Genomic DNA, 13,582 nt, shown 5'->3' with positions numbered 1-13,582 from the left:
GGGGGGGGGGGGGGGGGGGGGGGGGGGGGGGGGGGGGTTGATGAGTGATGACTAAAGAAATTGTATGATTTGGTATATTGTTGGGTTGAAAGCATTCAGTCTGTTCTGGCCGTCTCCATCATTGTCCACACGTACAGCTTTATACTAACTACAACTCTCTCTCTCTCTCTAACACAGACTCCACTTTCTGTGTCTCTTCTTCTAATTGGTTCTTCATTCCTTCTTTTCTCTCAATTCTGGAATTCATTCACATTTTTAGGCTTTCTGGGTACATGTTTATAGTCCAACAAAAGTTGACCTTTTTGTGCTAAAGATTGGAGCTTTGGGCAAGTGAGTCTCTGATCTGGTCTGGGCTTTTCTCAAGAACAAATTTTGGGTGGAAAAGATGACTGTGGAAGAAATAAGAGGACACATGGGGAGTGAAAAGGGAAATCATGACAGTTTCCCAGTGGGCATGAGAGTTCTTGCTGTTGATGATGACCCAATTTGCTTGAAGTTATTGGAAAGCCTGCTTAGGAAATGCCAGTATCATGGTATGATTTCTTCTATCTTTTTTATGAATTTTGTTTTTTATTGAATGATTGTAAGTTTTTGAGGCTTTTGGGGCATTGACTTAAGTTGTGTGAACTAATTTTGACTCTCAAGTAGATTTCAGAAGCCATTGATTGCCAGGGCTATTTGCTGATTCTTTAGACTTTTCTTCATAAATTTCACTTTCAGGATCTAGGTCTGCTTTCCTAATCCATGGGAAATTTAGATCTCACTTTTGATTCTTTATTTCATCATTTCCAGTGCATGTTGCATGGTTTGGGAAGAAACCAAAAAATAAAAAGATGGTGATTGTTGGTGGTGATGGTGGGGCCTGGTGGGATGGAAATTGACTGTAGCATTTCAGTTGTTTTTTTTTTTGAAAACTTCAGTTGTTGTTAGTAATTCTCCTGAATTCAATTGGTCCTTGTGGTCCCTGTTGCATATGAGAAGATGAAAAAGAGAAATTGGTTCTTGTAAATGCTTTCTCTTAGTCCAAATCCCAAGAATTCTTGTTTGTTTCTTTTAAGGTAGATCACTGCTATTGTTTGTACATATCTTATGTTGTTTGGAATTGTTCTATGATGTTGTGCTGGAACTTGAAACCTCTGGCTATGCCCCCATGAACTTTACCTGAATCTTTAACTGTCAGGGCACCTGCTTTTTAAAGGGTTTTTAGATATTCCATAGCTATCTTTGATTTGAGGTTTTTGTCCCAGATTTCATCAAATCCAATGCCTGCTAAGTTATTTATAGCCTCAGGATTTCCCTAAAATGAATCTTCATTTATTCGAAAATCTGTGAGAAATTCGCTGTTATCTTGAATACAATCTGTGTTTGCTTTTTTCAGTAACTATAACAAGCCAGGCAAGAATGGCACTGAAGATGTTGAGAGAAAACAGAGATAGATTCGACCTGGTGATCAGCGATGTTCATATGCCCGATATGGATGGTTTTAAGCTGCTAGAGCTCGTTGGTCTTGAGATGGATCTTCCTGTCATCAGTAAGCGTCTGAATTTCTTTGATTATTAAAAGTATATTTTCGCCCGACATTTTGTTACCTCGTTTGAATTCAGTATCCTGATAGATCTAATTCTGTTAATGACTTAATGTTAATCTGGCATATTTTGTGGGTGTAGATTTGCGAATTGACCCCATTCCTTTGAAATTTTTTTCAGTGTTGTCGGCGAATAGTGATACCAAACTTGTTATGAAGGGAATAACTCACGGTGCTTGTGACTATCTCGTGAAGCCTGTGCGAATTGAGGAGCTGAGGAACATATGGCAGCACGTAATCCGAAGAAAGAAGTTCGACTCCAAGAGCCAAAACAAGTCGGGTGATCAAGACAGATCTCCTCACGGGGGTGGAGAAGGCGGGCAGGGGGGTCCACTGTCGGGTTCCACAGACCAGAACGGGAAGCTCAACAAGAAAAGGAAGGATGAGGAAGACGAGAGCGATGAGAATGGTCACGAGAATGAAGACCCTGCAACGCAGAAGAAGCCTAGGGTTGTTTGGTCTATAGAACTCCACAGGAAGTTCGTTGCAGCCGTTAACCAGTTGGGCATTGAAAGTGAGTTCCCAAACGTCATTCCTTTATTTCGGATCTCATCTTATTCACATTATTTCATCCTCTCGTCCTCTAAATGCAGAAGCTGTACCTAAAAGGATTCTTGACCTGATGAACGTTGATGGGCTTACCCGAGAAAACGTTGCAAGCCATCTCCAGGTAATAATCTCCGCTCTTTAGTACTTTTTTAGTATTATTGTTGTTTTCTTTAAGTATTTGATGCATCGACAACTTTCATGCGAGCTAATCCCCGCAACTAATTAAAAGTGTGATCAATAATAATGGAGATTTCTTATTAAGATATACTATGTTTTTTGGGCGTTTTATAATAACGATACTGTGCTGCAGAAATATCGGCTCTATTTGAAAAGGATCAGTTCAGTTGCAACCCAACAGGCCAACATGGTGGCGGCCTTCGGGGGTAAAGATTCTGCTTACATGCGAATGGGTTCGCTAGATGGGCTTGGAGATTTTCGGACACTGGCTGGATCGGGAAGATTTAGCCATGCTTCTTTATCATCGTATACGCCAGGTGGCATGCTCGGTAGACTTAATAGTGCTGCTGGTGTGAGCATCCGAAATCTTACCTCGCCATCGTTGATCCAACCAAGTCACGGGCAAAATTTGGGCAAGCCCATTGGTACTCTCGGGAAGTTGACTCCGAATGTTCCAGCTGTGAGCCAGAACGCTTGTCTGTTTCAAGGAATTCCATCGTCGTTAGAGCTCGATCAGTTTCAACAAAGCGAGGGCACCCCGCACATACGGGGGGACCTCAATCCCTTGGACGATTCGACGCTCCTTGGAGCTGCTAATACATTCACGGACCCTGGATCGGGGATTGGTAGTTCGAGCAATCCTATGATGCTTCACGGGAATTCTCAACAAGGGCTAATCGCGGGAGGGATTGGAAACCAGCATTCCCTCAACATGGCTTCTTTAAATTCCGAACATTTTAACATTGGTGTTGGCGGTTCTTCCAATTTTCTTGACCATGGACGAGCTAGCGACAACTGGCAGAACCCCATTCAGGTGACCAACTTTCAGTCGAGTTCTCTTCCATTGACCGAAACTTTCAATCAAGGCCAGATGCAACAAAATTGTGCGAGAGAAAATAATTCTTCGATCGGCCCTCATTTACAGGGCGGCTGTGCAGGTTATTCTTCCCTCGCCTCTACTGCCACGCCTTTCGAAGATTCAAGGGGAGAAATTCAACGACGGGAAAGGTTGGTAGGCGATGCTATCCCGAGTATTAACCAAGTACCTAGCCAACAATGGGGAGAACTTAAACAAAACCCTAACTCAAACGGCGTTTACAGCAACTTAACCGCTCAGGTTCCCGCCAGCAGCATCGTGCCTCCTTTAAGCCAGAGTATGGACCAATGCAATGACACCGGCAACAGAAGAATCGACGCTTCCGGTCAATCAAATCTCGGTTCTTCGGTTCTCTTGCAACACAACAAGAACGAAAAGTTGACCTCAGAATCAAGGGCGAGATACTATGAAGACTACCTTTTTGAGCCCCCGAAGCCACAAGGCGCTTTTCCTTCTCAAGGTTACGGCTCTCTGGACGATCTGATGAGCTCAGTGATCAAGCGGGTATGACATCTGTCTCGCCATATTCCTTTAGTTGATATGTTCTTTCTATAGCTTTGAATACCGTAGTGTGAACAACTCGTGTCGTTTTCTGCTTGTTGTTTGACTTGGATGGATTGCATCTATGTGTTTCGGTGAAGTATATAAATATAAAGTATGAAATTACATCTCTCGTGTCACATATAAAGTAACTGCAACAAAACGAAGAATCGCAACATCTAATGTAACAGATAACGAGAACTGATACAGACATTCAATTCTGATCTTATTTGTTGCGGTGCAGGAACAAGATGGAGCGACACTACAAGGGGAATTCGGGTTTGATGCTTACTCATTCGGGCCGTGTATATGACAGTCTTTTTTGTAGCAATTCTTCGAAAAGAGAGGATGTAGGATGCAGTGTCTGCTTCATCAGAATTCTGTGTTGATATGTAGCTTCCTTAGATTTTCCTTATTCTGATGCTCTTTTCCTCATTATTTTTTATATAAGTACTTTTGTTGTTTGATAAATGGTAACATGTCTTGATGCATAAAGCCTATTCATTTCTTCTCCATCTATTGTCCTCTATGCTTTCTGTCATGTCATGGTTTTTTTGTACGAGAAAAACTCAAAAAAAAAACTCAAAACCATTACCTAAGGGTGTGCATTGAACAAATCTCGTCTTGTGACCCTAGCCGAAAAAGGATCACAATAAGATAATTATTCATTGTGACCCTAGCTGACAAGTGATCACAAGGGGTAAACCAACTTATCGGCTCAAACTAATAAAGTCAAAAAATTGCTTTCACCGAGAGTTGAAGCCTTGTGACTCTAGCTGACAAAGGACCACAATGGGATAAACTAGCTTATAGGTTCAAACTAATAAGGTCAATAAACTGCTTTTGCTGGGAATCGAAGCCAACAACCTGACTAACTTGATTGGGATTGTCCCGATATAATGTTTTATGTTTAGTTACCCTTCTTTTACACAACTAGAAACAACCAATGCAACATATAGTAAAAATTTTCTCATCAGTTGAGATTTGAGAATTTGATTTGCATTGGCGTAAATAGTAAATTGTAGTGGGTACTATTGGTACCGAGACTATAGGTGCAAATAGTATTCAGTACATAATTTGTGAAAGTTTGATCCGGCGAATTTAAATATAGTTGTAATTGTATTTTTGTACTCATTGTTTTGAACAACATATAGTGAATGCATATCTATTAACATCAGAGAACAAATTGGTCTGATGCACTAGAACAGAGACAAAATTTGCTTGTCTGCTATTCTGCAAATATACACGAGGAAAATATGAAGTGATATGATAACACAATGCTTGTTTCTATAGTTTATTCGACTGACCATCCCATTTGGCGAGCTCGTTTCTCCCACATCGATGTCAACTTCCGTTCTTTGCCAAGCAACACCTCGGCTCGCTCTCTCCCTACTTCACAAGTGTCTGTTGCAGCATTGCATTTCTCGGATTCTTTCTGGTATTCAGAGGCGAGGCGTTTGGCTTCTGTGAAGGTCATGTTCATACGGTTTACATGTTCCTTGTCAACGGCCTCCTGCAGCTTTAACTCCTCCGATAATAAATCCACGAACTGCTTCTCCATCTCTTCTTTCAGAGCAGGATCATCTTTCCCGCAGTCTGTTGTATTACGAACAAATTTTAGAACATCAAATGCCACGATATAAGTGAGACCTTCTAATCTTTGCGGTAATGTGTTTGGAAGCAAACTAGCAAAAATAATACTCGTTAAGAAAGACTAAAAATATTGTTTTTTTTTTTAAAATGAAATTGTGATCCTAAATTGAGGAAGAAAGGAGCAGAAATAACTACCTGTAACTGAGAGATTAACTAAACCTGCAAAATAAGAAACCAAACAGTTTAAAGCATTAGTTGATATAGTTTTGAAGTTTGGAACAGAATCGAATCATCAAAACTGCATGTTCAGACAAGAAATAAATGTTTCCAAATCATAGTAAATTTGTCCTGGACAGATACACTCATACACTTATTCTAGAGATGAAGTGCAATCATGAAATACAGCAAACTAAATACGAATCGAAGTATAAAAGAGTCTTCAATCCATCCCAGTATAAACCAATTGTTATAGCATGGACCAGGGTTCATATTGCATTGTGAATCCTGATACAAAAATTTTGTACCTTCAGTTAACAGTTTCTGTATATGTAAACAAATAACTTGATAATTATTAATTACTGACACATGATAGCTACAGGTGCAGAACTGTCAACTACAAGTATAGAATGTGTCAACTACAGATACAAAATCTAAATGTTATTTTTGGACCAGGGTCTACATCCATGGTTGAAAACTTGAAACGTTATACCAAAAGATCACCGTGTCAAGAATTGCGTGTATATCTTGAGATGCTTTAATAGAATTCCTCTCGAGTAAAATTTCCCCAGCATTGAAATACAAGTAACCATTTCACCTGAAACATTTTCTTCCCTTTCTCACCTTGCTGTGAATTATCTTTACCATTGTCACACAGGAAACACCTCTCTTAACTAACACTAGCAGAGTAACAAAACCTTACTCAGTACTTCAAAAAAACGAACCTTATTCAGTACTAACCACCAGAGATTTGCTTAATTTTTGTTGATTATTTGATGGGAATTTTACAGTCTTCAATAACCTACTTATAGTTCGAAGTGCCTAGCTAATCCCATACCAAACTAATTATATTATGAAGAGAGGCTCGTCAAAATACTTTCATCAGAAAGCAAAACTTTCCACCAAGTATCTGCCATGGATAGACTTTAAGAAACTATTAACCCATAAGAAACACACAATTAATATCCAACCTTGCTGCTTCAACTAGAAACTTCTCTAGCTTATAGATCACAATGAATCCCCTAAATGGTTAAATCAAACTGCCAAAAAATCTAAAGCTGATTTGTACAGCACCAACCAAAATAAAATTTGCTTGGAGCCATGTTGGTTAGGCTTTTAACTTAATTAATAACCACAAGGTTACAAGGAGCAATCTATTGGCTTTCTTGATTTAAGCCCGTCAACTATGGGTACTCCTTGTTGTCCATGGTTTACAGGTATTGATTGTGGGTTTCCCTCGTCACTCAAAAAAAATTAGGTAGGTTGGCCTTGGCTAACAAAAGAACACCTTCAACTTCAATAAATGACAACACTTTAAGAAAATTCCTTAAATTATACACTAACTACTGAATTGGATTGAGCTTATTAACCAGGTCCAGATGATAACCACATGGAAAGCATACTCCATAACTGAGAACCTCAAACTAGTCTGATGATATCCAACTAAATTTAAGTTGAGGTGAACAATAAACCAATAATCAATATCTTCACCCAAAGCAGAAAAAAGCAATAAACCAATAACTTCACCCAAAGCAGAAAAAAGCAATAAACCAATAACTTCACCCAAAGCAGAAAAAGCAATAAACCAACACATAAAAAATGAATCTTGGGAAATGCCCAGAAACTTTTAAAAGGGAATCTCGGATCTGAAAGTGTTGGGGTGGGTACATACCAGGTGCAACATCAAAAAGGGTGAGAGTAGGAGAGCAATCGCATTTGCAAGGAAGGCAAGAGGCCTTTAGCTTTAAAGCTTTCTTGAATTTCCAATAAAAGGCAGGTCCAGATACACACAGAGCTGAGACCACAGCGAAGATCACCAAACAACACCTCAAGCAAGTACCAGATCTTCTTGACATCTCTCGTGAGGCCAGATCTGAGAAGGAACTGATCGGAAAATGGATCTACTGCTCTGCTTTTCAAGTGGTTTTCAGGCTGAGTAAAATTATTGCTTCTTTGAGTCAAAGCATGATAGCAGCATGGCAATTTATTACCCTCCAACACTCCCACTTTATTACGATTCACGGAGTGATATTCGAGAATCAAATAAAATTTTTGGATTTTTTTCGTTAAGGATGAAAAATATGGAATAAATATTACTCATATGTAATAGATCGAGCTAAACTCAAAAGATGTATAATAGTTTGTAACATGTTTGATTGAAAGAATAGTGGTAAGAATTGAACTCATACAACAATTAGAAAGACTATTACTAAGAATTGAACTCGTACAACAATTAGAAAGACTACTGGTAAGAATTGAACTCATATAAAAATTATATTCCACTCAATTTGTCACCTCTTTCATATTGTCTTTATATAATTGATACAACTTAAATAATATCCTCTAGATAAAATATCGTATCAACATGTATCTGTTCATAATTACTTTCTCAAACCACTTAGCATAATACATTTTTAGCACTTTGAACATCTAACTTTGCAATTGAGTTAATTACCAATTTGATCCCTCGACTATTGGGATTTCACCACTTTGGTTCTCAACAATTTTTCTTGCCCAATTAAGTCCTTGACTTTGAAAAATTAACCACTTTGGTCCTCCGTTTATTTTTACCATTTGATATCCGTTAAATCGGAACCAAATTGGTAATTTCGCTATAGTCAAGGGACCATTTCAGTCAAAATTAATTACCGAAATGGTCCTTTGACTATTGGGATTTCACCAATTTGGTCCTGATTTAACGGTTGTTTAACACTAAAATAAACGGAGGACCAAATTGGTTAATTTTTTCAAAGTCGAGGACTTATTGGGTAAGAAAAATTATCGAGGATCAAAGTGGTGAAATCCCAATAGTCGAGGGACCAAATCGATAATTAACTCCTTTGCAATTGCATTCTCAATATATAAATTTTATTGACAAATATAAAAATTAAATATTAAAGTAAAAAATAAATTAAATATGCTATAGTTATTGACTTATCTTACTCAAATTAAATATTAATCATTGAATAAACTAACTATATAAGATTATAAATTAAGTCACGTTTTAATGAAGCATCCATTATATTTAAAGTAAATATTAATCATATTTATATGAAACATCAAACAATTATCATATACAAGTAAATTGAAACAAATAATAAATTAATAATCTAAATATCAATTTTCTTTCAAAAAAATAATCTAAATATCAATTTGGTAAATAATTATATTACAATTACAATCTACAATATTACAGACCATTATAGCAGTACAACATGCTCATGGTATAATCTTTGCCAAGCACTCCATGTTGAAATGCAGAAATGATCAAAAATTCAATACCTATAACTTAATGAAGCATGTGCTCCATCTCAACTAAAAATTTAAGCTGATAATTAAATTACACATTTATGTTTATATATTATATGCTCAACAATGTCAAGAAATGAGGTATAAATATATCACCCCTGGAAAAGCTCATGAGTCATTAACAGGGCAGACAATACACCTATTTTCGATATAAACAGTTCATCCTCGAGCTAGCCAGTTGTATCGATCCTTACTTGCTAGTCTGTTGTATTCTCCCTTGAGCACTCCTACTTCCCGGGAAGGAGGGATGGATTCCAAACACCGAGCTACTTCATCCTCGAGGCATCTCCATTCTACAATAGGGGCCTCAGAACAAACTGGCTGCAGATCTCATCGTTACGATGTTGCTGCTGCCCATACAAAATCCAGAACAAACAATATGAACAGTTCAAAGAAATTTATTTCTTGTTACTGAAAGTTGAAGAATCTGGGAGAAATTCTGTGTTTAAAGCATCTAAGCATACTACATGAAACTTCATCACATTAAGCTGGGATTGGATATGCCTATGTCCAATAGATTTAGAAATTTGAGATAATCCAGCACCCACACTTGTAGCCCTTTTCATTCATCATTGTTATCATAAGCTTCATATTGACATGTATGTATTCTTATCATTCTCAAGAAATTACTAATTTACTATCACTATCAAGAATAAACAGAGGAATATTTCAAAAAGATTAAACAAAACATCATCACAAAACATTACAAACTAACGCATAAAAGCCACTCTCATCAATTATATCCAAAACCCATTCAAATTTCACACAATGCAAACATATAAAGGGATCTGAATGTGCATAGAACCATATTACATGAATTTTTGAGAGAGAGGGAGAGAGAGAGAGTAATCACTCATAAGGGCCTGAAAACATACCTGAAGGTACCTCTTGAATGGGTGGACAGATGATGCAAAAATCATTTGTGCCCAATAACAGGGATAACGGATAATGAAGGGGGAAGTCCAAAAACAGCTCTAAATATGAGCCATGCCATTAGTTCCACTCTGATCCCTTGTATAACTGCATTGCTTGCTGCTTTGCTCTTACTTATCTTCTTACATTTCCCGTTTTGAGTTTTAAGGTCTAAAATGAGGCAAACACTTGAGGAGGACCAAGGAAAGAATGCAAATGGATATAGTTCAGATTAACTTGTCCATGAATTCCGGGAATAAGCATATTTCTGTTAACTGGAACAGGTTTCAGCCAATGCGGCATAAAAACAACTTAATTTATTGCCCCAACCCTCTCCATTGAAAAAAAAAAGAAATAAAATAAACTAATTTCCATTTATAAACTAATAATCTACTTGCTTTCACATGTTACCAACTGTCAACACCAACTCAAGTGCTCAAGACTTCAGGAGAGACTTGAGTTTTGTTTTTCAAGGATAATCATATGCTGCTACAAGTAACAAAACCACACAGAACATTTTTGTATTGTTCCATCTTAACTAAAAGTTTAAACTATTAGTAAAAATACACATCTATTATTTATATATTTATCCTCAAAATGTAACGAGGCTCAGATTTTCACTTATTCAATCAAGAAAAAGAACTAAATACCGACTGCTAACAAAAGTTGCCTTGTGAGATGAAGAGACAGAAAATTGATGAACTCAACTCTTTCTCCCTCACTAAGCACCTCAGTTGCCAAGCCAGGTTAATGGAATAGCTCAAAGTCTACTTTCAAACAATTGCCATCACAGAACAGAGATCATCACAGCCTCTTCTTTTTTTTTTTTTTTTGGGTTAAAATGACCACCCAATCCACCCTATAAGTTTTAATTAATAATTATGAAACTTTTAAGCAGGGGATGTTTGGTTGGATTATGTACATACATACAATGAGGGCTGTTTCTTCTATTTTTATTTCCTCTTTCTGATATTGATGAAATCATTGGCAAAGTTACAGAGAGGGGAAACCACCCTTTAGAACTCATGCCTCTCTGAAGTTAAGCCTCATTCTCAAAATAAAGACTTTATAAGTTTGCCTTCCTCCCAAGAAATAAATAAATAAATATGGGAAGTTTACTGAGGGGGAGAAAGTAAAAACAGTAAATGAAGCTCAGATTCGCCTTTTCTCTATCAAACAATAAAAGAAGGGTTAACCTGCCTAGCTGCAAAAAAAAAAAAAAAAACAGCCACGCCAAGATACAGGTAACAGATTTTCAGACAAATATAAAGAATCATCACAGCCTCTTTCATACTGTTTAGGGTTTAGAGTTTAGGGTCTAAGACGGCCACAATTTCCATATGGAGTATTATGCTTATTATTATCACCCTCACTCCCATACAGATGTATCTTTAAAAGATCAACTAAATCTCACCGCACTCCCAAAGGAGAATTAATAATCATATTCTGTGATAGAGATACCAGATGCTATACGTTTTGTTGGGACAACTGGTGATTATCACCACTTCCCTGTGTGGTGCATTTGTGAAAACACAAAAAAGATGTTTTTATATTATATAGGAGGCTCAGATTTTCACTTAATTAATCAAGAAAAGGAGCTAATTCACCAAGGCTAGTAACAACAATTGCCTTGTGAGATATGAAGAATAAGAACAAAGAGAAAAATGTTTCTGTTTTACCTCATTTTCATTCTCCCAACTCACAGACCATTACGGTTGCCAAAGCCAAGCTAATTGAAATATGGAATACCTCAAAATATATTTCCCAAACTACAGAGTATTGTTAAAAATATATCATCACAGCCTCTTCAGTTTTTGAAGTTACAACCCTTCACTTTCCATAGTATCAAAGTCTCATTAGGTGAGACTAGCAGGTGACGATGTTGTTTGGAAGTCATATATGCATGTGTTTATACATAAATGCACATGTAAATACACAAAGGGCAACCATCCTTACAAAATCATATATGTGATCATATGAACACTAATGCATCCCAATAGTACTAGGATGAGTTGAAGGATGTGTTTCGCCTCAACTAAAAGTTAAGTTTGAACTTATTGGGTGGAGACTGGTAACGGCAAGTCTAAACACCCAGTGGCCGGTAAAGGGCTTAAAGCCAAGCCAAGCACCTAGCGTCTCAAAAATGTAAGGACGTGTAAAAAATGTGAGGAATTAAGGTTATGACTTTGCTACTAGCTATAACTTTTGGCGTAGTAGTAACTGCTTGATCCCAAGCAGAACTTATAGTGAGACTGCACACACACACACACACATACATATATATGCAAGAATTGAACCCATGACAAGAAAAACAAAGTAAATGAGGCTCAGGTTCATCTTTTCTCTATCAATAATAACAGAAGGCTAAACCTGCCATGGCTGCAAGAAAAAACCTGCCAAGCCAAGATACAGGTCAGCTCAAAAATCTGAAATTTTATTTCACAACAAAGATAATCATCACAGCCTCATATATAGGGTTTAGGGTTCAGGTTCACTAATCATGCCAGAATTTCAATATAGAAATTAAGGGCCTGTTTACCTCAGTTATCAATACTCCATCCATCCCATTTTCCAGATCACACTTCACGTCTACAACACACTGAAGATCAGAAGGTTGAATCAGTAGTATCATCTATCTATCCATCCATCCATAATCTTTTCCTCATCATCATCATCTTTAACCAACAAGGATTGTTGAGTATATCATTTCCCATACTTTTTAGGGAAAATTGGAGAGATCAATGGCTTAATTGAACAACAGAGAGAGGGAGCAACCACCTTTAGAAACTCATTACCTCTTTCAAGTGTTCACATAAACCCTCACCATAGAAATTACCAAATCAATCCAAATATAGGGCTTGAGAAACTGCAACTGTAATAAATAAATAAATAAATAATACGGAGTACTCCGTAACAAAACAGCACGATTGGTTCGCAGAATGGAGGCTCAGACCAACAGGTTAGGATAGGGCAAGGAGAAAATGCGAGTCCGCCATGGCTGCAAACGTCAAATGCTCGTGAGATTCACGGAACCATGACTGTTGCCCCGCCAAGATACGGGTCGGGTTATCTCAAGCCCAGATCCATTAGCTCAGAAGAAATCCAACCAGATGTCAATGAATATCATCACCGCCCCCTTCTATAACCCTGACCTCCGCCGGCGACGGAGAAATGCCGCAAGTAGTTTGGATCATGCATGCATGCATACAAGGATTGTGAGTTGTGAGTTGTGGAATTCCTCGTACATCACATTAATTGTGACCAAAAACAAGGGAAAACACCATTTTCCAAACACACAAACATATATATGTTTCTTTGAAAGAACAGGGTTGTTGATTTTTATTTTTTTTTTCAAAAATGAAAGAAAGAATCATTGGCTAGCAGAGGAGAGGGCAACCACCCTTACAGAAATCCCAAACTCACCTCCGCAGCCTCATTCTTTTCTTCTGAGCTTTTCGCCATTGTTGAGCTCTCAACTCTCGAGGTTCCTCTTTTATAGTGTCAGCATTTACTCCATTACCATCTCTCAAGTTACGTTTTTACCCCTGGTAGATGGCCAGATGTGGTCATGTGGGCACGTAATCACCTATGGATTCAGGATAGTTCCGTAATTAAACTTCAAATTAACCTTTTTTATTTTGCTTGACCATTATATAAGGAAAATGATAATAAAGGTAGAAAAAAATGAATGCATAAAAATCATGATTTACGTTAGGGAAAATTGTAAAATTTATTTTAGTGTTGATTATGCTAAACTTTCGTTCCTGAGCGTTGATCATTCTCAACTTTCATCCATGAGTTATGACCAACACTTGAGAACAAAA

The 13,582-nt window shown here is 37.5% G+C and overlaps 2 protein-coding genes and 1 long non-coding RNA gene across 5 annotated transcripts; 1 reads left to right on the top strand and 2 right to left on the bottom strand.

The window, feature by feature from the left end:
* Positions 1-113: 113 nt before the first annotated feature.
* LOC116002689 (two-component response regulator ORR22-like) lies at positions 114-4,243 on the top strand. 3 transcript variants are annotated; one of them, XM_031242856.1, is made up of 7 exons: positions 114-533; positions 1,379-1,531; positions 1,707-2,099; positions 2,179-2,255; positions 2,445-3,125; positions 3,237-3,692; positions 3,973-4,243. In XM_031242856.1, the coding sequence occupies exons 1-7, from the start codon at positions 386-388 to the stop codon at positions 4,039-4,041; spliced, it is 1,977 nt and encodes a 658-aa protein (XP_031098716.1). In that variant the 5' UTR covers positions 114-385; the 3' UTR covers positions 4,042-4,243. The 3 variants fall into 3 exon arrangements, with proteins under 3 accessions (XP_031098716.1, XP_031098715.1, XP_031098717.1); XM_031242855.1 differs by having other exon boundaries at positions 2,445-3,692; XM_031242857.1 differs by lacking the exon at positions 114-533 and adding an exon at positions 964-1,058 and having other exon boundaries at positions 2,445-3,692.
* Positions 4,244-4,804: 561 nt separating this feature from the next.
* LOC116000973 lies at positions 4,805-7,526 on the bottom strand. The gene is made up of 3 exons (XM_031240853.1): positions 7,210-7,526; positions 5,517-5,540; positions 4,805-5,324 (listed from the first exon to the last, which is right to left on the bottom strand). The coding sequence occupies exons 1-3, from the start codon at positions 7,391-7,393 to the stop codon at positions 5,023-5,025; spliced, it is 510 nt and encodes a 169-aa protein (XP_031096713.1). The 5' UTR covers positions 7,394-7,526; the 3' UTR covers positions 4,805-5,022.
* A 1,128-nt stretch (positions 7,527-8,654) lies between these two features.
* Positions 8,655-13,459, bottom strand: LOC116002281. The gene is made up of 2 exons (XR_004094429.1): positions 9,722-13,459; positions 8,655-9,193 (listed from the first exon to the last, which is right to left on the bottom strand). It is a non-coding gene; the product is annotated as an uncharacterized LOC116002281 (long non-coding RNA).
* Positions 13,460-13,582: the final 123 nt, after the last annotated feature.

Source organism: Ipomoea triloba, chromosome 13 (assembly GCF_003576645.1).
Source record: "Ipomoea triloba cultivar NCNSP0323 chromosome 13, ASM357664v1".
NCBI classification, from domain to species: Eukaryota; Viridiplantae; Streptophyta; class Magnoliopsida; order Solanales; family Convolvulaceae; genus Ipomoea; species Ipomoea triloba.
This window is presented reverse-complemented; position numbering and strand designations above follow the sequence as displayed.